Consider the following 22,278-nt stretch of genomic DNA (forward strand, 5'->3'; position numbering starts at 1 on the left):
CAAGCGGTGTTGAGGAATTTTCAGAAGCGTTTCAAAGAGGAATACTTGCAATATCTGCGTTCGGCGCATATTCGTGATCCAGTCACACCGCGTTCGATAAAGGTCGGGGATGTCTGTCTACTCAAGGACTCAGTCCCGTCGAGAGCTCATTGGCCCCTATGTCGAGTTCTGAGCCTTTCGGGGGGAGAGCGTACGGATCTACGGCAGCGGTCGTGTTTAATCAAGCTGGAAACAGGTCAAACGTTCAGTAGACCGATTCAGTTGCTCTACCCCCTGGAAGTTTAGCGAACAGATCGCAGTCGTACACGGGGGGGAGCAGATTGCTAGTTAGAGAAAACGCGTCGGTCGCAAAAACATATATATATATATTATCAAAAAAAAAAGCGGCGATCCAGTCGCCTTTGTTTCAATGTCTGCGGGGCAGACTCACAATAGCTTCGTACGCCTCCCGCTGGCGTCGGGCGAAATCGCTCTCCGGGCGGGTCCGGACTTGCTCGAGCCGAATCTCGGCGGCGAGAGCGCGGGTGCGCTCCCGCTCCAGCTCGAGTTCCGCCTCCTTGCGACGGTTTTCTTCACGTTGGCGCCGGATCTGGGCGTCGAGCGCGGCATGGGCTGCGAAGTGACCAGCCGGGCCGGCGAAGCTGGGGCCCGCCTCGGACTGGATCCGAGGCGCCGGGGTTCGGCGGCGTTGGGCGGCGGCGAGACGGATCCGGCGAAGGTGGGCGGCGCGGGCGCTTGGCGTGGGGCTGGGGGGACGGTCCGCGGGCGCTGGCAGACGTGTTCGGAGGACCTCGTCGACGCGGCGGAAGAGCTCGTCACTTGTGGGGGGGGGGACTGGATCCCGAGTCCCTCGGGCGCGGGCCCGTTTTTTCGCGTCGACGTAGGGCTGCCGTTCGAGATACGTCATCGAGTTCCACACGACACGGGCCGCGGCCCTCACGTCACCAACAGAGGCACCGTCGAACCTGGACCGCATCCCTACGGAGCGTACGAAGAGTCCCAAGGGGCTTCGGTCGAAGATACAGTCAGGCATGCTGAGCTCTCAAAGGAACAGCGAGAAGTGACGAAAAATTGGAATCGGAATCGCGGGCTCGGCGCTGGGAAAGGATTAGCGGACCAATGGGGTTGCGGGCTCGGCACATTGCACATGTCGATTTCTCAACGGTCTCTTTAAAGCCATCTTCCACTTCGATGTCGAGTCTATGTCGCGCAGATCCAGTCTCAAACCTCTCAAATTCCGCCCGTCGAATGTTCTAGAACATCCAGTGTTTCCGGGAAAAATATTCAGCTCGAGCGTCTTGGCCGGTCTTTCAAATGTGCCGCATTGTTACTCGAGAGGCCAACGTCGCAGTGAATTAATTAATTGTGGACCAATATATCATTAGGAGTCGATCGGAATTTGGCCGGGAGTGTGGCGAATCCCCATAGATAGCTGAATCCGAGGGGTGTAATATCAATAAATGAAGGCCCGCGGAGAAGTTTTTCTGTTGCGATGGGAACGAAACGTCGAGCCCCTGCACGTCCCGTCGTCGGTTGCGACGCAGCGGTAGCGGCGGCGACCAGAAGCAACTTGCCGACGATCCTCGCAAGCCAGAACATCGTGCGAATCAGAGGCAACAGAAAAAGCGACTCCCGGGTATCCAGTGCCCAAGATCTCCTGAGTTTTCTTTGAGTAGGGTATCCCGGGCGGTGATTGCAACAACACTCCTCGGTCCTCTGAGCTCCCGCGGAGCAGGAGTCGTACATACCAAGGAAGTGATTCTAACCACATTTGACGGCAAAAGGAGCGTTTCAGCACTGGCGACGACTCCCCGGAGCACTCCGACCTCGCTATGGTCTAGCTCTACGCATACCTACACTCTGAGGTCCCCCCTCAACGAATATGTCTCGGTCTGGATTTCTCATCCCTCAGGCCCTTCGCCTATCGGGGCCTCCGTTTCTTTCTCTTTGTAGCGTGAGCAGAAGGATCACATGCTCGCAACAACTACCCAGCTAATTCTCTCATTTTATCGCAAGCTGCACGACTCCGAAGTTCATTATCCACTGAATTGAATGAATGTGTGAGCTTCTTCTTGTGGATAGGCGGAGATGATCGAAATGACGAATAGCCGGGAGTCCTTCGTATATCATAATCTCATGGATGCCCTACAAGAACTCTGAACGGATTGTTACCCACCGTTGAGAGAATGACCATCGGGTAGTTCTATCAGTTGGCTCGAACTTGAAATAGGGGAATGGACTGTCATTGGCTTGATAATCTATTCCCCCAAACGCCAGAATCGGAAGTCCCCCGTAGCCCGAACTCATCCACGATGGAGGAGATTCCGCCAGGGTCGTCGATTCAGGGGTGATGATCGCGAATGGTTCGTGGCGTCGGCCTGCACCTCAATCACAGAGAATGAGGGAGAGCAATACAATCAAACAAACACATTGATGTAGATAGCACTCCAGATATGTCCGGGGGACTGTCATCGTGATCGCCAGAAGATTGGCGAGAGACTGATTCGGGGTACCTCCTGCGACGCCAAGGATGGCGGAGAGGCGGATCGCGCTTCGCTCAACTATAACGTCCATTATTTATTCAGTTCCGTATGTACATGTATCACGGAGAAACAAGAAGCGTTCCACAGGCCACAGGGAGGATCACCGCGATTCGCTCGACTATCTACAGTATTCACAGTTCATCAGAAGACGAATCCGATTCCTCTTCAGCAGCGCTTTCCGAATCCGATGATTCCGATTGGGAATCATTCTCGAGGACTTCAATTATCTGCAAAAGGAATCGGACACTCGGCTCATTGGATCTCCACTGCTTTGAGCAATCCGGGAACAGCAATCAGTTGGTAAATTTTTGTCCAACCTCTTCCACGAATTTATACCGATCCGATTCCGGAAAAGATGGAACTTACCTTCGTTTGTTTTTCGTCCTCTTTCGTGAGCATTAGAGTCATTTCTACCGCCGGTCCGTCGAAGTTTTCTCCGACTTCGCAGCTGAGAGTTTCTCTTCCCTCGTCACTGTTCGCGATGACCTCATTCGCGTCATGCAGCTCCGGTAGAAACTTTTGCACTCGTTGGAGAACTGAAGACGAAAGACGTTCGATCTTCGGTTTCGACGGATTCTGGCTGAAGAGCCTTCCGATGTGTTCTTCTTTTGACGCGTGTTCAAGCGCTAGCAGTGCCCCCGAAGTTTCCTTAGTCTCCGCCTCCATAATGGGGCGCACCTATAGTCGACTCGGAACTCGGAATTCGGAATACTCAGGATCGTTGTCCTCACGGTTCGAATCGAGCTTAGTTTCTCAGCGCGCTCCTGCGCTGCTGCATGCTTCTGTGTGTGAGTAAACAATTCGTCTTGGTCCCACGGTCTCCGCTGCTCTGGGCGTCCAGACGAGGCGCGCGAATTCGGATGCCGGAGCTTGGGCCAACCCGTCAGTCGACATTTTGCTTGGACGATTCAGGGATCAGGGTTCGCAAACTCGACAAAACTCACTCCATCGGTCAAATCTTAGAGGCTTTCAGAATCATCTCGCTCGATTCCTACTTCAGAGGAAGCGCCAAGATCGCTACATGCTCTGACGATGTCGCAGGAATTCGTGGAGTTCAGCAGATCACGAGGGCTTACGTCGATCGTATGGAACTTTTTCTGCGTTCCGACTCCTGATGTGACGCTATCCCGGATGGGACCACTCCTCAGATTCAACAAGGTGCTCGTCACTTCACGACTCTCGACCTCTTTGGGAATTCTCAATCTGCAGATGTTTCAATGCGCCGGTCGCTTCCGCGGTTTTCAGACCCGATTATCCGGGATTTCCGAACTGACTGTCACCTACATCACTCCTGGACCACGATGCCCGAGGAACGTGGTCATTGGGACCTCTGATGTGCGAATATCAAAACGGCAAAGCCGCAATGAATCTCCATGAATGTGGGTACAATGAAGTTGAGGGGGGGGGGGATTGATAGGAGAGGCGATTCCGATGAGTAATGATAAGGAACACTTTTTTCCTCACTCTCATATAATCGAGGAGCTTCTCCTCCTCGTTCGACTGGTGTCTGGAATGTGGGGAGTTCAATACTTTTTGTATTACTCGGCAGCCTTATGCAAATTCATGCTTCCCTGTAATATCCGAGGATTATCATCAAAGGGGGTTCAGAAGAAGTCGACTTCTCCGTCATTTAGAGCGGTGAGCCTGCTTCCGTTGATTAGTCTGATTTAAAAACATTGTATTCGGGTGTAAAACGCTCCAAAATGACAAGATTACCTCATTCAATCTTGATGTTCGGGGTGCTGCTCGCTGCGGCGGTGACCTCGGCTGATGAGGGAGCGAGCGGAGACGCCGAGTACACGATCGAAGGTGAGTTTTGGCGACCGAGGCTGTGCTAGAATTATGTGTCAGCTGGGTTCCGCCTTATAACAACTCTGATGCCTGCAAAGGACGTGCGCGAGATCTCAGAAGAACAATCTTCCTGGAGGGCGATCCTCGGTTCCCTCCTTCTCAGAGTGCCCAATTCGAAATCCTCGGTCGGAGAGTCGGTGGAGTCGATCGAGCAAGCAGCGGCTCTCGAATCTTAGTTGATTGAGCTGCTGCTTCGCGAGAGCTCCGCTGCAGAACGGATGAGACGATGGTGTTTCTTTCAAAACTCCTCTGCAATCCCTTTGTTTATCGCAACGGTGCCGTCGTTTTCTCGAAGTCTAAATGTATCTTTGAGAATCTGGCGCTGGAGAGCTTGCTGTTCGAACAGCTGAAATTCCCAGACGATGAGGAGCGTGGTATGATGTTGATGTGGATCAACCGGCCATGTGTGGTGATCGGCAGGCATCAGAACCCTTGGCTGGAAGCGGACCTGAAGCAAATGCAAAACCTCAACATCGATCTAGTCCGGCGGAACAGCGGTGGTGGAACCGTGTACCACGACGAAGGCAATCTCAATATATCCTTCATCGGACCGAAACGAACGTACAATAGAAAACGGAATCTTCAGACGATCTGCGACACCCTACGAAATCGTTATAAAATCAACGCGGAACCCAATGATCGTGACGATATCATGGTCAATGGGAACCACAAGGTATCCGGCACCGCGTCGAAGTTAGCCCACAAAAAAGCTTATCATCACTGTACACTCTTGGTGAATGCCAACAAGGAATTACTGAGCTCTATTTTGAAGAATCCCGGCGAGCACACCATGGAGACCAAGTGCACTAGGAGCGTCAAAGCCAAAGTCCTCAACTTGGCCGATGTCGCACCGGGAATAGAAGCTCCCGCGCTTGCGAAACACCTCGGCGAACAATTCTGCACGGAAGTGGGGAGCGGTTTCGAATGGGAAGAAATTGATGTGACCGAAGAGAACTTCCCAGGAGTTAAATCTCAAACGGTGCAGTTGCGCGACTGGGAATGGACATTCGGTTGGACCCCCCGCTTCAAAATATCCACTGGAAGAGTGACGGTGAAAGTTTACAGAGGACGGATCGAAGACATCGCCGAAGTCGGCTCGATATTCGATGCCGCGGCCCTGGGCCTAGCGAATATTGTTCTTCGCGGCAAGAGGTTCACTATAGAGGAGATCAACACTGTATTAGGGAGACTTGAGTCACAGCGAAGTCGTCTAGTCGAACTCAGAGAGGCGTTGGTGGAGTGCGTCAGAGTCGTCTCAAATGTTTAGTGATCGGTGGTTTTAGGTTGGTTCACTGCCATGCTGACATCTCAGTGAAAGTCTTTCAAACGCGGGAGCCGTCGTGACGATGTCATGATAGCTCCTCCTATGAGATCGAAGAATAAAATGTGTTCAATTTTTCCGAGCTTGATTGCCGTGACTTATGACGCTACGTCAGCAGCTAGAGGCGAGGTCGAGCGCAGTTCAGTTGCCTCGATCCCACCCTGCCGGAGAATTAGCTCTTCGACGATAAATCTCGGCCGTAAGCTCTAGCGCGGGAAGGAAAATTCGTCGATTCTGCCGGAGCACACGGGGAGGTCGAACGCGACTGAGTATCTCTCACGTAACTACACGAGCAATACCCGATGACTTGTTTGTGATCCTCGCCGCTCCTGTTTCCGATCCGCGGCGGAGCATCTTTCTAGACCTCTTGCTCCTTTGCTCGACGTTGCGGATCCCTTGAACCCTCGATTTTCACCCTAATTGAAAGTATTCTCTGCATGTTCCAGGGAAACTCGCGATTTCTCCTCATCAAGACAATTTCACAGACATTCTGGAGGCCACCCAGATTCTTGTTGACGGGGGTCAACATATAGGTTTCTTGAAAGACGATTATTCTTTCGAGATACGGAACGTTGTTCCTGGATCCTATCTAGTCCAGGTGGGTTCAAAGGCGCATGATGTTCGTCCCTTTTCCATTTAATCGTATTGTTTTCGATGTTTTTTTTTCTGATTTCTGAATCCACATTCCCAAGGTTTCGCATCCACTCATCAATTTCGAACCGGTCCGTGTGGACATATCCTCAAAGGGGGCGAAGAGAGCTCGCCGCGTTAATAATGTTCAGCCTCATCTGAACAATCACCTACCGTACCCACTGAAAATCAAAGTTTTGGGTCTACATAACTACTTTCAGCAGGTACGCCGTCCACCGAGTCTATGCTTTTGTCTCATGGGATCAATTTCGTGGCTCAATAGCGGGTTATTTGTCGTGAGAGAGATGATGATCAGTGCCGGTGAGGTTCACTCACTGTGTTCTAGGAATAATGTGTTGGGATTCAATTCTAGCGAGAAACGTGGAGCGCTACGGACTTCATCTTCCATCCGATGGTATGGACGATGGGTCTTCCGGTGCTCCTCATCATGGTCTTGCCGAAAATGATGAGTGCCGAAGACATGGCACAAACGCAACGTGAAGTCCAGCAAATGCAGAATGCAGCTCGAATGCCGGCAGTTCCGGAGCTCAGCGAGATGATGACATCTTTCCTCGGGCAGCGACCGCCTCAACGAGGGGGCGCGAGTAACACCAACAATCGGAACCGAAATGAGCGCATAAGACACGATTAGACGTAGGGCAATTTTATGATCTCTACCTCTCAAAAATGTATTGAATAAATTATCCATGGTTGTCTCCATACACAAGCTCCGTTTTATATGTCTTCATCCGGATCCATTTATTTCGCGTCCACATTCTCCTCTACTATTTTTCAATAAATAAATTAGGTACATGAGGAGGCCGCTCGATTTGTCGGAGAATGGCTTCGTCCGTTGTCTCTGAGATTCTTTGGCAACTTTCGCTTTCGCGTCAATCAATGGAGTCGTTCTCTGAGTCGGTTGACGATTTCTCGCAGCGTGCTCCTACCGATCTCTTCTTCGAGTCTTTCGTTTTGCGAGGCCTGAAGTTTTTCCAAGGAGATGTCGTGATCGTCGATGAGGCTTTGCTGGCCTTTCGGGTCCAAGGACACTTTGCTCTTCGCCGTATGAACCTATCCCGCGGAAGGGGGGAGGGGGGGGGAGAGGGAAAAAATTAGTTATTCCCTCAATTCCGAGGAGTCTGAATTATTGAACCCAATCAACACACTAGCTTCGATCCAAGCAGAGACTCTTCCAAACCTTTATATAGGGCTCCCAGAGCTCACAGGCTTGCTTCCGCACGGGGCCTTGACCAATGAAGGTGTAGGTGGATATGGGCATTTTCGCGTGCAAGGCTTTGGTGTTTATATTCATGTAGGTCTTGTTATACTGAGCGTATTCAGGCCACTTGGTGTCCTCGAAGGCTCTGAAAACCGGGGAGTGGAGATCCGTCAGATCGAAAAAAACTCGCCATCTAATCTCTTAGTAGGGGAGTTCTTCGAAAACGAGGTCCCGGGTGGAGAATCGGAATCGCGGCTGGAGACTCACCCGAATTTAATGAAATGAGTCCACATCTTCATCATGCGCGCACTCAGTCGGAGCTCATCGATCGTAGGTGAGAAGGCAAGATCCCCATGGAACAGTTGACCCATGACAAAGACGAATTCGTCGAAGTGTACCGCACCGAGCCATTTCTCATACCACGAGAACGATGGCCGATGATCGAAGTGATACATGTACACCTTGCGACCGTAACGCTCCAGAATATCCGCGAAATAGTTCGTCGGACACTGATACAGGAAGTCACCGAACGTCAAGCACGCTGATTGGAATGCCTACGGGTGAGGGATTCAAGTAAGATGTGGTACCGGAGGTTAATCCGAGTTCTAAAAAAGTCTCTAGAGAAGAAGTATTAGAAGACGGTCCCCCGGAGGAAGAATAAACTTTGACAGCACGACTCTGCAGAAATCTGACCTGGACAGTGTTTTGGACTCCTTTAAAGTAGAAGTCACTGAGTTCCCTCGCGGCACTCTGGAGTGAGAACCTCATGAAGACATTGAGGTAGAATCTAACTTCTTCAGGGCTTACTGCGTTCATCGAATCCTGCTTCAAAACCTTGTGCAGGAAGTAATTGATGAAAGCGCCGCCCTCGTTCTGATTCGTGCCTGGAAGCGCGTGGAAGCAGTGAGAAGGATGTCCCCGATCTGACTCCGATGCTGAGTTGTGCTTCCTATCGAGCTCACTTGCTCGATGACGAGCTACTCACCAATGAGTACGTCAACGGGTTCCATGTCTCCCTGTTCCATAGCTTCTCGGGGCTCCAGGGGAAGGAATTCATTGCCCCAGGTTGGGAAGAAGTTGTTTCCAGACATTCCGCCGCCCATGCGTCGCGAAGCATCCAATAACTTCTTCGCTGCGTTGTGATATAACGGTGATGAGTTGGGGTTACACTCTTGGTATGAGAAATAATGAATTCTTCCCTACCGAGACTTGGGGTTCGTTCTGATCTCGGAAGTGTCCAGCGATAGACTCACCTTCGGTCCATTTGAAGCACTGAACGATATCCTCTTTCTTGAAGGTGTCTTTCTGTGAGACCGAGCAACCGAGCTCGACGGCGAGCGCTTCCAATCTCGAAATGGTTTGAAGGGCTCCGTCTGAAGGTCGAGCGTAGGGGGATCCACTTTGCATGATGGCCCTTGTGAAAAGTCCCCGAGAGAGCGGACTAATCATGTGGAGTCCGGCCGAAATGGCGCCGGCGCTTTGACCCATAAGGGTTACTTTTGAGGGATCCCCGCCGAAACTCTCGATATTTTTCTGAACCCATTTGAGCGCGAGCAGCTGGTCGTACAAACCCTGGTTCCCAGGAGCGTCGGGAGTGCCGAGGTCAAGGAAGCCGAAAATTCCGAGACGGTAGTTTGGGACGACCACAACCACGTCACCGAGAGCCGAGAGGAACGATCCATTGTTGAACATGTAGGAATTCCCACCACTGAAGAAACCCCCGCCGTGGAGCAGAACGACGACGGCTTTCCTTTCGCAGGCTCTTTGGCGACACAGGTCCGGCGTCCAAATGTTCAGGTAGAGGCAGTCTTCGGTCGAGTTCGCACCGCTCACCTGCATTCTCTCGGAATAGTATTGATCGTCTTGGAGACAGGGGAACGATGGTGTTTCGGCCACGTAAATACCGTCCCACTTCCCGTAGGGGACAGGTTTATTGAACCTCTGGTCTCCGAGTGGTGGCTCGGCGAACGGAACACCGAGGAACGAATATAGAGTCCTGTTGAACACGCTGTCCTTGAGTCCTTGAAGGTATCCTGACGAAGTTTTCACTATCACCTCGGATAACGCTCCGTGCACGAGAAGCCCCGTCAAGAGTAACTTCATGTTCGACTTCTTTCTCGGCCGTCCGTTATAGAAGAGTGGGCTGAAACCGAAAATCCGATTACTGGCCAAAGTTCCCTTCGAAAAGACCTCACCACAAGAAACAGCGCAACGGCGACAATACTCAATGCGTTAGCGGTCTGTGTCTATAGAAAACGAAATTGTTATCGCTGCGTCTGGTTTGGAGAGGCGGATCGAATTTAGGAGAGACCTCGCAAGCCTTTACAGAAGATTTTGTCTCTGAAGGAGCTTTGGTACCCCGTCGGTCGCCCGAGCTTGACGTAAATCCGAAGATTCCATCAGCTAACGAGATTCCCTGGAAATTTAGGACCATCGGTACAGACTCGGGAGGTCCTCCAACCTGAGGTCCTCTGGCCTCTTGTTGAGTTTAGTCACGGGGGCTTTCGAGGCAGGCTTTCAAAACCCAAATCTGGGCGAGAACAATTTCGAGAGTGGTGAGACGCCGAAATTCGGGAGCTGGGGGGAGAAACGCGTGCCCACCTATTTGTCGAACGACGCACAAGAAACTGTGACGTTCGCGGCGTCGGTCCCCTTGTTGGGCAGACGCCGGCGCCGTGGAAAGACAGTGCCGTACGAAATGAAATTGGATGACCGATTTGGAGCGTAACCCTTCTCTTCCCAGTGTCTCGCGGAATAATAATTGCTGGACCCAATCATCAAGGTAAGCGACATTACGAAATCCGCGAATCGAGTAGCGGGTCGACACGCAGACAGACGTGAATGAATATAAATCTCATTAGTTGGGCGCCAAATCCTGCTCCAAGTGGGACGGGAGCGGTCGCGGGAGCCGAACTCACCTCGGTCACAGAATCACTCGGAGGTAGTTTCGCGGGAGCAGCACTTCCCAATGAAGTTCCGCGGCGCTCGTACACGACAACGAACGACCTTAAACACCCAAATGAAACAGATATCAACTCCAGCTGCTCCTGGCAAAGTCGTTACTGATGTGAAGAGAAGTTTCACCAAAAGTTTTCTTTTCTGTTGATCGCGAAAAAAAGAAGAAGAAAAGCCGAAAGGACTCTGAATGTGGGTTACGTGGTTAGTGCTGTGGTGCGGCACGCGCCCTCTCCGGCTCCGGAACAAGCAGCTGAGCAGAAGCGCCTGGTTCACTAGCCGCTGCCGCGGCCGTAGTGGCCAATCTAGACACCGACACTACAACCGAAAAAAACGGATCACGACCCGCTGCTCCCCTTCCTTCTCCCCAGACTCATAGCTCCACTCATTCAGACGGACAGTCATTCAATTTGACAGCAAGCACCAATCATAGGTTCCGCATACCTCGATTCTGGACTACCTAGGTACTCCAGATCCAGTCTGCAGGGTTGGGTCAGACGAGAGCCGTCGCACATGCTCGAGATCAGAGGATGCTCCGGGAAACGTCACGGGACGTTTCGCGTCTCCCGTCTCCCGTCTCTTAGGGCTGGGAATCGGATGAACGGACCGCTATCAACGGTTTTCGGATCCGTGCGGATCGAGCTCCCGATCACTGCCACGATCAGAGGAATGCTCGGCACCCGTGTTGGAATTGTTGCGAATTGGGATAATTCAATCGGAGCGGATTCTCGGATCTGCAAGTGATTCGAGCAGATGCGGTCGAGAACCTGCTGCAAAGCAATGTGCCGTCTCCGACGACAGCAAGACTCACGCGTCCGCTGACCGAAGCGTCAACGAGAAGATTTCGCGCGACAGAGCAAAAACGATCGCGCTCGGTAAGCGCCCACGCGGCCGAGACGTACACACTTGTCTTCTTCGATCAGCAAGTCTACTTCCCCTCAGTCGGGGAATGGCGTTTGTTGACAGCCGCAATAAGCCGCTGCAACGAAAGCCTGCCTCGCCGTCCCTCCCGATGTCGCTTTTCCCCGATGCCGTCATTTCGTTCCGCAGAAGATTCAGCAAAGAGCGAAAGTTTCCATCGACAAACAGCGAAAGCTCAATATTAGCAGTCCACGGAGTCTCGATGCCCTGGCACCGAGAGTCGGCTGCGTCCTCCTCATAAGGGCCCCTAGCGAGCACTCGCACACTGGGAAAGGGCCCAAGCCAGAGCTTAGCCGGTAGTCCGTCGTAGGAACGCTAAGGGCCGCACACCGTTAGTCACTATGAGTGCGTGAACATTTCGTCTGGACTCGGATTTGGCCTCGAAATCCCATACGACGCCGACTTGAGAAAACGGATACCTAAGAGAGCTGACATGGCGGAGGATCCCGCAGCGACGACGACGGTCAGCACAATTGCGCTCCAGAGCGGAGGCACGAAACTCGTCCTCGCGCTGCTCCAAGTAAGTTCCTCCGACTTGTCACGTGCGAAATCCGTTCAGAGATCGGACGGAGTTCGAGTGGCACCGGCGGGCGATATGCACCGCTCTCTTGCGGGTGGAGGGCCCATTCTTGGACGGAACGCGCATTTCCAGCGTCTAAGAGTTGTTGATAAACTCAGCGGTCTCCTACACTCGCACGAAGAGTCGGTCCGTCACTCACTCGCTCAGGACCTGGTAGCGGTTTCGGGAAAGATATTGCCAGGCGGGCGTCCAAATTATTCCTGAAGTCATCTTCAAAATATCAGAACAAATCCGCCGTTGACTTTTCTCCTCAGCGAATTCTACTCTGTACGTGGGCGACGGTAAGCGCGGTCTTGAGAATATCGGGGGGGTGGAGATCATTGGGTGAATCGCTCTGGAGATCGCGTTCGGGATGCAGTCAGAAGAACGACATCGTGGAAATTCCGGGAGCAATCTGGAAATCGAGCGAGGATCCGTGTGATGATTTTTTTATGAGAAGTCTTGTTCTCTCTCGATTCGATCCGCAGAGCGATTCTTGGAAGAGAAGTGTTCTATCACCGAGCTTGCTCAGTCGTCGAGCACTGCGTGTTGGTCACCAAAAGATTGCTTTGCCAGCCAGCAAAGAGACTGTGACCTCATGTGACTACCAGAAGAGTTGGTCGAGCGCGTGCAACGACCACCACGATGAGGTAGCTCGAGAATTGACTCCGACTCTCCCACGTGTCTCTCGAAACCCAACCTCTGACAGTGAATTAGCTCAGCGGTCCTTCGGAGTCAGGAAGGTTCATCCTGTTCTCGGGAAATCATCCACAGATCGAGAATAATACTGATTGGGGGAACAGCTCTTCCTGCGGTTTGTTGAACGGATCAAGCCGCCAGTTGCTCATTCCGCTAGTCTCGATGTCCTAGGAATGGGCGCTTGTCGACCTGACCCACCAGAAGACTCGCGGCAGACGCGGTTGACTTGCGCGAGGCTCAACAGTCTCTTCTCGAGAATGCGCGGACAATGAACGGGAGCTGCGGTGAAAACAGGCGAAGTCCTAATACTAATCTGAAAATATCTGGCTCAATTCAAAGATTTCTTCTTTCCTTTTGTTTCCCGCAACCCATCGCTCAGCTTGTTCATCTCAAAGCGTCTGTGTGTGTGAGCAAGCCCTCGATTTTTTGATGATATGGCCATCCAGAAAGAAAACGCTTTTCGGATCGCTGCTCGCGAACCTCTTGAGCGGCTTCCAATTTTCTCCAATGTGAGCTTCGTCTCATAGCCGCTTCTCTTATTTTTCAACAACACTGCTCACAACGGCGAACGGAAGATTCTGGCGGAATTAAAACTGAAACTTTTCAATTACGGCTCTGAGTGAGATGTGGTTGGCGGTAAACCACCGCAAGGCCTCCCGACGTGTCCGAGGTTACGCCTCTGCAACGAGTCCACCTTGCTCGAAGGATCAATTATGATTTCCTTGACACGATCATGGAATCCCGAATCCGTGAATTCGGAGACATATTGCCGACGACCACCGAGCTCTCGAACTGAGGCAGCTGATCTCTGAGTCAGATTCGTTCAATAATCATTGAAGTTGTTCTACTTGGCAAGCATCTCGAGGTCGATGAACCCTTCTGGCTCAGTGATCGCTGCCCGCACTACGCTCAGCAAGAGACTTCGGGAACGAGTCTCTACCTCGAGTAGAACGTGCTCGAAATCTCTTCTCGACATATCTGAATTCCCGCTCGTGACTCCTACGAGGAACTCATTTTCTGTCCGTCCTGCCGGCCCCGCCGGAAATCGTGAAATAGCGAGAGCGGTTATTCGATTGCTGGAAGATGTCGCTGTTAGCTGACAGCTGAGTCGAGAATTTACGCGGAGGAGATCCATCGAGCGAATCGGCGGAAAAGTTCTTGACGGGAACTCCCCTGAGAAACGAATGAATTGCTTGAAATCGTCACCAAGATTATCCGATTTCGTCTTCCAGTGCGTCGAAAGGGTTGAATTGAAAATCCAAGAAATGGTTCCATTGTTCACCGACATCGGGACGAATCTCGAGGAGGCTCAACAGCTTTGTGAGCAGCATGATGAGGTTTTGAGAAAGCTACAAACAAAGCAAAATCCAGTCGAAGAGCTCCTGAAACAAGCGGACGAAACCATCAGTCGTCAAAAACCCAAGAAAGAGGTGACTCGATTGTTCTCGATTTGATGCTCTCCGAAATATCGAATCCGCTTCGGTGGGAAACCCCTTGCTTCCTGTAGTTGAATCCTGATTTGGAACGCCTATCTCCCATAGGTCTACATGGCTATGGCCGAGAATCTTGGCTTCGCATGGAAAGATTTGAACACGCAGCTCGAGCAGCGGAAACTTATCCTCCATCAGGTGAGATTCCTCGAATGCGCTTTTCTGGTGGGACTGATTATCCTTGCCGTCGGAAAAATATGCAGGTACTCGGCCTTGATCCTCCTGAGTACATTTGCTCTATGGATCCGTCCTCGGGAGCAATGTACAGTACCCGGGACGTTGATCTTTGGCTGTTTGGGCCAGCCCGAAAAAAAATCGATTGGACTGATTATTATCGCTCAGTTGCACATTGCACGCCCACCAGAGGGATCGCTTTTCCGAGCTGAGTGTCTTCCTCTTCAGGCGGTGGCATTCCATGCCAAATCGCGCGACTTCTTAGAGAAACTCACGCGGGCGGAAATGCAGTTCGCTGGGAGCTTCATACCCCACGACGCTAGCAAATGCCAACGGATTTTGGACGAGATATCAGCTGCTCGGAACAGTGAGCCGCATTCCTCCGAGCCCAATCTTTAGATGAAGTCTCCCGTACCTAAGAATGACTCCAGCGTTCGTCCCCCTCTCTTCCCCCGACTTCTGTACTTCCTGATCCGATCTCATATGGGGTAGCCCGCTCTTACAGTTTTGACAACATGCGCGCAGCAAGCCGCATCGGAGGCGGATCTCCTGGTCGAATTCCTGAAACCGATTGCCGACCATTCGCTCGGAGATTCTCGACCGGAGTACGCACGCCATGCAGCTGAAAGAACTCAGAAAGACATCCAAGAGTATAAAGAATTCCTCCAGGCGAAATTGACCGAGGTAAAAATACACGTTCCTACATTGGTACGATTTACGATCTCCTCGCGAGATTCACGGGTGTTTGCATCCTGATGATTTTGTCGGTCGAGTTTTATCGGACCAACGCTCACGCCAGTGTCTCCAGAAAAGCGTTTCCCTCATAAACAGCAATAAGAATGGACGCAACTTACGACGGGGCGGCTCTATGCAGGTGGAGGCTATTCTCGGTCAACGGGAGTATATGCTAAGCGGTTCTTCCAAAAAGAGAGAACTTGAAGAAGATGTTCGCAATCTCGAGAGCTGGTACAGCAACCGAGGCAAGCCTTTCCTAGCGGCGGGAACCCTCGGCAAATCCGGGGAAAGCGACTCCCTCCTGGAGGGGCTCACGGACATTTTGACCGAAGTCAAAGATCGACGGCAGGTAGGTCCATCCGGGAGCACTATTTCGCCAGAAGCCGCTCCCCACCCGAGATCTAGCACGATACTCATCTCAACCCGCCGAATGTCAGCAGGCGACAGTGAAGCTCCTCAAGGCTACGGACGACAGAGCGAGTGGCGGTTACGCCGGATCCGATGTTCAACAGAGAGCCTACGTCATTCTGAACGCAATCACCGAACTCGAAGAGACGCTTAATGCGAGACATGACGCTCTGCACAAAGCTAAACGATTTTTCCACAAGGCGAACGAGGTTTGTTGTGACAAGAAGCTTTTCCGCCACTTCGATGCTCTTAGCGAATCCACAGCAGAAAAAACTACGGATGCGGGGAACCAACGCCTCTCTCCAGTTACAGAGATCCCCAGATTCCGAATCGTCGGAAAAATTACGGAAGGAGGTTGTCCTCCTCGGGGATGAGCTTCTCAAACACTTCGAGACGGAACCACACGTTGTCGTGGGCGTCAGAGAAGTTTTGGACGAATTTCGAGCTTCGAAAAGCCAGTCCTCCCCGAGTCGGAAAACTGTGTCCGGGGAGGCGTCCGTCTCGACATCCTCGACCGAGTCCGATCTATACGAGGAAATAACACCGGTCACCGCTCGAGTACATGACGGTGACAGCGCCGAAAAGCGGGACAAGATGGAGCAGTGTCGTAGGCCTTCACCGCAGAGCATTAGCGGATCCCACGCTGCGGATATTCCGCTCACGGCTCCGCTGGCCACGCAGGAAGACGAGACTTTCAAAGAGGTTTGATGCCTGAGATTTCTCCTTCGCGAGGGCGCGGACTCAACCCGTTCGTCGCGTATACTGAATCAATATATTCTACGGTGATGGATCCGCGGGATCCTTTCGTGCTCGTGAAAGATTTGCCCTGAAATTCCAGGATGAATACGAAGAAATGTCCACGTGCACCGAGAACACCGCGCTTTCGGAGACTCCTAAAACTAGAGAAATCAAGAGTGAAAGCTATCGTCGAGAGATTAAGACTCACATGAAGGTAGTAACATGTTACATCATTGTTTTGCAACGGTGCCAAAGTGACTTGCTATCTCCGCATCAGCCACTCCCGATCTAAACTAATGACGTAAGCGTATTACAGGTCACAAAGCAAGTTACTCAGAAGAGCACAGTAGTCACCGGAGGCCAAAGGAAAACCATTCAAGAAACAAAGGATGAGGTAGCTGAGTCGGATTTCCGAGTGAGAAATAATGACGAGAGTACTTTTCTCCGCTAGCGGCAGAAATTCGTTTACTGATGGTCTTCCTACCTACTGTAGCGAATTCTGGGCGAGCACGCAGCCTTGCAAAGGAGTCCTTCGTTCATGAACTTTTCCTCAAAAATCGAGTCCTTGTCCAAATGGCTCCACGAGGTAGGTGTCCGGTGGGAACTGTGAGAGAGCGATGTCCAGAGAGTCCCTCGGGAGAGATCATTCACGAGCTCAGAACGAGGTTGGAGGGTATAATCTTGTCCTTCCGCAGGTTCTCGAGAAATTTCTCGCTGAAAATACGGAATTGCACGGTGATCTCGGTCAAGCCACAAAATTCTACCAAGATCACAACAAAATGCAGAGTGATGTCAAAGTGAGTATGCAGCCGAATTCTCTAGGAGGACTCCTTCCATTCGATTGGGCGAGACAACCAAACGATTTTTTATGGGTATTTCCCAGATGAAGGAAATGGACGCGATGGCCGCTTTCTCAACACTACCGGCAGTCCTGTCCATCGGAGGTAGGAACACTGATGTATTAAAGTCGCGATAAATATGAGTGTGAATCTCTATGCGGATGTGAATCTCCTGAAAATGTTCAAATATTTATGTACGAACTCCAGGGGACGATGCATCTGACGCTCAGTCAAGGGGACAGAAGTTGCGAGATGATTGGGAGCGAATCGGAAACGTCCTCGAGTTACGCGCTCGACTTGCGCAACGATTTGTCAATTTCCTGAAACTCTCAGACCAAGTGAGCTTCCGGCGGTGCAAATCGATCATAGGCTCAAGTCGAATTCGAAACGAGTTTGTTCACGTCGGCGTGTCTCCACCCGTGTTCACTACGAAGGCTACGATCGGGGTTTAGGGACAGGCCGTTGAGGACTGAGAATTCCTAACAGCGCCATCGAATTGTTCACAGCTCTCCTCAGATATGACAGAGGTGGAGGAGACCGTTGGACGCCCAGAGCACGAGCTCTCAGAAAGTGAGCAGAAGGATCTACTGCAGAGCTGGATGAACGCTCAGCAAGCCATAGTGCAATTCAATCACCAATCGAAAATCATACAAGCCGATGCACAGAAGGTAGATTTTCGCTCTCGAGCCTTCCGCCACCCTGCCGAGCCCGTTCCCAATGTAATTTGCGAATCAGGATCGAGTTCCAGGTCCTCCTAGCTGAAGCGAGAAACAAACCGACTCATCGATTTTTTTCACCGTCAGACCAAAGACCCATTCCTGGATATTTCGAGCCTGATCGAAGCGGTACAGGGAGTCCAAGCCACCCTGTCCACCCGGAGGGACGTGCTGAAGAAAACATTCGAAGTTTGGGAGGATCGCAAAGATCCGCCTCCGGGGCCGAAGACTTCACAGGTAGACTCCGACTCCGATCCTCCTCATCAATGAAGTTCCGGGATCGAGAAGCTCGCGGGCCCACGCGTTGTCAAGCGTTGCCGCTTCTCGGGGTCTTGATGATTAACTCTTTACTCGATGACTTGCAGTCAGATCAGCTGATGCGCGAAGCCCAAAGAACCAAAGAGTCCGCCTTGAAACTCGAGAAAGAACTCTTCCCAACGATACCTCGAGAGCTGAATCGTACCGAGAGCATTAGACGGTACCTGGACAGACATATCGACACTCTGATGCCTCTGGTCAAGGTTGGTTGTGTTCTGGCTTGGCGAGAGGATTCGTCGGTCTACGTAGACCGGCAAACTGTTTTGATCGCATGCCTTGGAATTTCAGACGGTGAAGTCCGAGCTCGAGGTCAGAATCCGATCGATGGAACATCTCGCGGCGAAAGCAACCGATGGAGATGAGAGGGAGGAGTTATCGAAAATCAGAGATCTACTCCATGCATCTTTCGACAGACTCCAGAGCAAGATCGGGGACTATGAGGTCATCGTTGGAAAACTAGTCACCTTCCTCGACGGAGTGCATGAGGTAAAACCTGGAACCAATCGCCGACCGCGACAAGCATGTCCGCCCGATTAGATTACTGTGATGAGGATGTTGTGATGATGCTCTGATTGTTGAGGTAGCAGGTTTCATCGAGATACTTTTCCGCACCAGATCGAGAGGCTCGAAGATTCGATCGAAAAGCTCGGCAAGACTTGTCATCAGCAAGGAATGCAGCCAACCCAATGCGCCAAGACTTTGGAGGATGCACAAGCCAAAGGCGCCGAGTGTTTCTCGACCGTGACTCAGCTCTCCCAGGAGCTAATTAAGCTGGTCGAGCAGCTGGTAAGGGAAAATAAGAGAATAATGGAGAATATGAGAAAGCCGGCGCAGATAACGGAATACACACGCTGATAAGTTCAAGGGAAGAGATACGTGAAGCGTGACAATGATTTCCTCAGGAACCTGCCGCAGCGGCGAGCAGGGACAAAGAGAAAATCTCTCGACTACTCGAAACGAGTCGTCAGCATTTCGAGAGCACAATTTCGCAGCAGAAAGTGAGCGTGGCGGAATCCCGGCGACTCGTCGAGTTCAAGGCGAACATTCAGGTGGGGATATCTGATTCGGAGAAAGAATCGACCGCGAGCGAATTCCACGAGCAAGCTCATCTATCGTGGAGCCTTTCTCTCCGCGGATGACAATGGTCAAAATTCCCTTCCCGGAAACAGATTCTGAACCTACAAATCGACAAACTCAGCGAAGAGCTCTGCGCACTTCGGTTAGCGTTCGGGCAGAACCTGACGGCGGCGAAAGCCGCACAGATTTCCTTCGAGCAGTTCGACGCTACCGTCGGTGTGAGTTCCCATCCTAATGAGCGTGAATTACGGATTCGCGTGTCAGCTCCACCGATGAAGCTCACACCCCTCCCCCGATTCACAGTCTCTGGAACAACAGATCAACGAGTTCTTCAGCCTGTCTCAAAAACTCACATCTGACCGGCGGCAAGACACCAGGCAAGCGAAAAGCGAAGTACAAAGTCTGCAGTTCAAATGGAATGCATTCACGAGGCTCGTCGAAGACAACAGACGTCTCATCGATATTGCTGTACAGTATTTCACGGTCCTCGATGCGGTGAGTGCTCGAATGAGAGACAAAGAGGAGATGAAGGGGCGATCCCTTTTATGGGCCGACCCGCTCGATCTGGTGATGGAGTTCTTCTATGATTCTGCCTCCGATTCCAGACCGAGAGTTGGTATCGCGAAACGAACGATTATCTGGTCCGAGTCAATCAGCTGTGCAGTACGGCGCAGAGAGCGGACAAGGAGGTCATTTTAAATGATGTCCAGAGTAGAATTCACTCGTCTCAACTAGATCAAGAAGAGAGGCTCAAGAAGTGAGTTGATCGAAGGGTCGCCGTCGTATTGAAGCGGTGGAAGCTCTTCAACGAGAAGGATCTCCGGGCTTCGGACACTATCAGAAAAATATAGGAAAAGCTCCTAAGCTGATTCCGCTCCTCAGATTGATCAATCTGGCTCAGCAACTCTATCAGGGTCGGGTTCCGGCTAATGCCCAACGGGTCATTCAGGAGACGCATACGGTGCTAGAAACTCTGCAATTGCTCGTTGGACAACTCCGGAAACAGTCGATGCAGGCATCGCTGATGCACTTCCAAAATGGACCTTTCTCGCAGAACCAGACGAATGTTCAAAAGACTCTGATGAGCTCGGTCGAGGGTAAGCACAGCCTCGGCGAGTACTCGGAATACCCCTCGATCCAAGTTCGTCGCATGCACGCGGTTCAGTCATACAAGATCGAGACCTACTCGAACAGCCAGACCTCCCTGTGTTTTGGGAGCTCCTCGAAATCACTTGAACACCAATCGCAAATTGAATCCAGGTGAGGATGGAGTTCATAGCGAAGCGTCGGCCGCCGGAGATGAGCTGTCGAGTGCTCTCGAAATACCGAGCTCAGTTCTCAGAGGTGTTTTCTTGACAGAGAATCGACCGTCAGTCAGGGAATCTCGAAGCCGAGAAGCTTTTCTGCTGTAAGCAGGGTAGCACCGGGAAGCACTTCGTCTTATCCCGCATTTGTTGTCCCGCTGAGTGACGTGGAGACTCCCGAACTGAGGAGACTGACGTTACGCTGCGTTGTGCAAGCGTTCCCGATCCCCAAGGTGAAGTACCTACCTATGGATTGATTCCTCGCCGAACCATCGGTCCAGAAGTAGAAGTCACTCCGACAGCTCGAAAACTAAACTCTCGCTTCCCTCGTAGATCTCTTGGTACAAAGACGGGACGATGATCCGGCCAAGCAACTACATTGTGTCCTCACACAATGAGGAAACCGGTGAGGAGACTCATCCCACTTGGGAGGAGCGCGGCTTGGAGCTCAGCTCGATCCGCGGCTCTGCGGAATAAAATATGAGCACCATTTCATCTTGAAGTTGCCAACAGACGCGCTTGATTTTGTGATCATTTTTCCAGGTGAATGTGTGCTCAGCCTTCAAGAAGCATTTGTCGCCGATTCTGGAGTATACTCATGTAAAGCTGTGAATTCGTCAGGTCTCGCGGAGACCAAGGCAAACGTCGTCGTTCGAGGAGAGCGATTCCGGATCCGAATTTATTGAGTATTACATTACATTCGGAGTGTGTTCCCGATAGCTCCGCCAATTTATTGTCAGCGTAACGCTTCGTGAATAAAACAGTCGCAGTCTATATTCCGACTGCTCTCTTATGCTCCGATCCGGTCCCATCCTCGAGGTCCCTGAGAGCTGACGTGAACCGATCGATGAATAATAGTCATACACACATGTATTCCTGATTTCCTCGCGGCAAAATTACTCTCAATTCAATTCAATAGCGGGTTATTCAAAAGGAACAAACTCCTCGAACGAATAGGCAGCTCAATCCGACGAAGGGTCATCAAGAGCTGAGAACCCCATCGAATGAGCTCAATGCCCTCGTGGGGATCATCGAAGCACAGAAGATCCGTTTTGAGGGTCCCCATCGATGGCCACGTAGATGCACGTCACATTCAGGATCTACACGCTCGCTTCTCTCTTGACTTCCAGTCGGAGTATCACACAGATGGTTCTCGACAGAGACAGGGTGGGAGAAGTTGTTCAGTGTTTTTGTTTCGCGTGAGATGCTCTTCGTCCCACAGTTTGACCAGAGAGCGGAGATAGTGTTTAATCTGGCAAAGTGTCCAACCGGTAGAATCCCGCCGTTGCCGTAGCTGGCACGGCCCGAGTTCGCTTTGGAGACAGCGAAGTGAATTCGATCAGCAATGGGGAACGAATCGCTGAATATCTCCGATCGACCCGAAGATCACATTTTCTGCAAAAACTCTGATTGCATCAAAAAGCTCAAGGAGGTCGGATCCACATCTCATTCCGAATCGGAACCTTTCTCATAATAGCTGAATTGCTCGCTTACCGGTAAGTTCCGACTCCGTGTTCTTTCACGTCGGATTCGGCTTTCAGGGCCTTGCCATGTTGACGCCGGAGGACTCAAACGGAGGCGACTTCGACTTGAGCCTCAGTCCGAGTTCTTCACTTTACAACACGGCTCTCGAAGAGCTAAATTTCACCGAGATCCAGGAGACTCCAAATCTATGCGACTCTGTTCATGTCGGAGAGGTTTGAGCTGTTCGCGCAGAATACGAATTCGACAATATACGTCTATACCAAATGGAGGTGAAAGGGCGCGTCCGCAACTCCTAA

At 51.6% G+C, this 22,278-nt stretch overlaps 4 protein-coding genes across 4 annotated transcripts; 2 read left to right on the top strand and 2 right to left on the bottom strand.

The window, feature by feature from the left end:
* Positions 1-2,565: 2,565 nt before the first annotated feature.
* LOC100905120 (uncharacterized) lies at positions 2,566-3,327 on the bottom strand. Its single transcript, XM_018641777.1, has 2 exons — positions 2,910-3,327; positions 2,566-2,770 (listed from the first exon to the last, which is right to left on the bottom strand). The coding sequence occupies exons 1-2, from the start codon at positions 3,207-3,209 to the stop codon at positions 2,675-2,677; spliced, it is 396 nt and encodes a 131-aa protein (XP_018497293.1). The 5' UTR covers positions 3,210-3,327; the 3' UTR covers positions 2,566-2,674.
* An 848-nt stretch (positions 3,328-4,175) lies between these two features.
* EMC7 (ER membrane protein complex subunit 7) lies at positions 4,176-7,059 on the top strand. The gene is made up of 4 exons (XM_003738648.2): positions 4,176-4,352; positions 6,162-6,313; positions 6,408-6,569; positions 6,719-7,059. Exons 1-4 carry the CDS (start codon positions 4,247-4,249, stop codon positions 6,995-6,997), a joined length of 699 nt encoding a protein of 232 aa, XP_003738696.1. The 5' UTR covers positions 4,176-4,246; the 3' UTR covers positions 6,998-7,059.
* Positions 7,060-7,149: 90 nt separating this feature from the next.
* Positions 7,150-9,667, bottom strand: LOC100906245 (cholinesterase 1). The gene is given in 6 exon segments (XM_003738653.2): positions 7,150-7,416; positions 7,544-7,709; positions 7,832-8,118; positions 8,258-8,448; positions 8,550-8,696; positions 8,818-9,667. Coding segments are annotated over 6 exon segments (1,908 nt in total).
* A 2,206-nt stretch (positions 9,668-11,873) lies between these two features.
* On the top strand, positions 11,874-21,202 carry LOC100906388 (coiled-coil domain-containing protein 141). Its single transcript, XM_029113081.1, has 27 exons — positions 11,874-11,960; positions 13,931-14,128; positions 14,240-14,326; positions 14,591-14,729; positions 14,868-15,046; positions 15,237-15,446; positions 15,535-15,731; positions 15,820-16,207; positions 16,344-16,457; positions 16,560-16,637; positions 16,737-16,829; positions 16,939-17,040; positions 17,127-17,187; positions 17,290-17,420; positions 17,589-17,750; positions 17,886-18,035; positions 18,164-18,319; positions 18,405-18,602; positions 18,732-18,902; positions 19,019-19,165; positions 19,286-19,411; positions 19,497-19,688; positions 19,799-19,950; positions 20,076-20,453; positions 20,553-20,730; positions 20,831-20,903; positions 21,041-21,202. Exons 1-27 carry the CDS (start codon positions 11,874-11,876, stop codon positions 21,181-21,183), a joined length of 4,290 nt encoding a protein of 1,429 aa, XP_028968914.1. The 3' UTR covers positions 21,184-21,202.
* Positions 21,203-22,278: the final 1,076 nt, after the last annotated feature.

Source organism: Galendromus occidentalis, unplaced genomic scaffold (genome assembly GCF_000255335.2).
Source record: "Galendromus occidentalis unplaced genomic scaffold, Mocc_1.1 scf7180000076281, whole genome shotgun sequence".
Classification (NCBI taxonomy): Eukaryota; Metazoa; Arthropoda; class Arachnida; order Mesostigmata; family Phytoseiidae; genus Galendromus; species Galendromus occidentalis.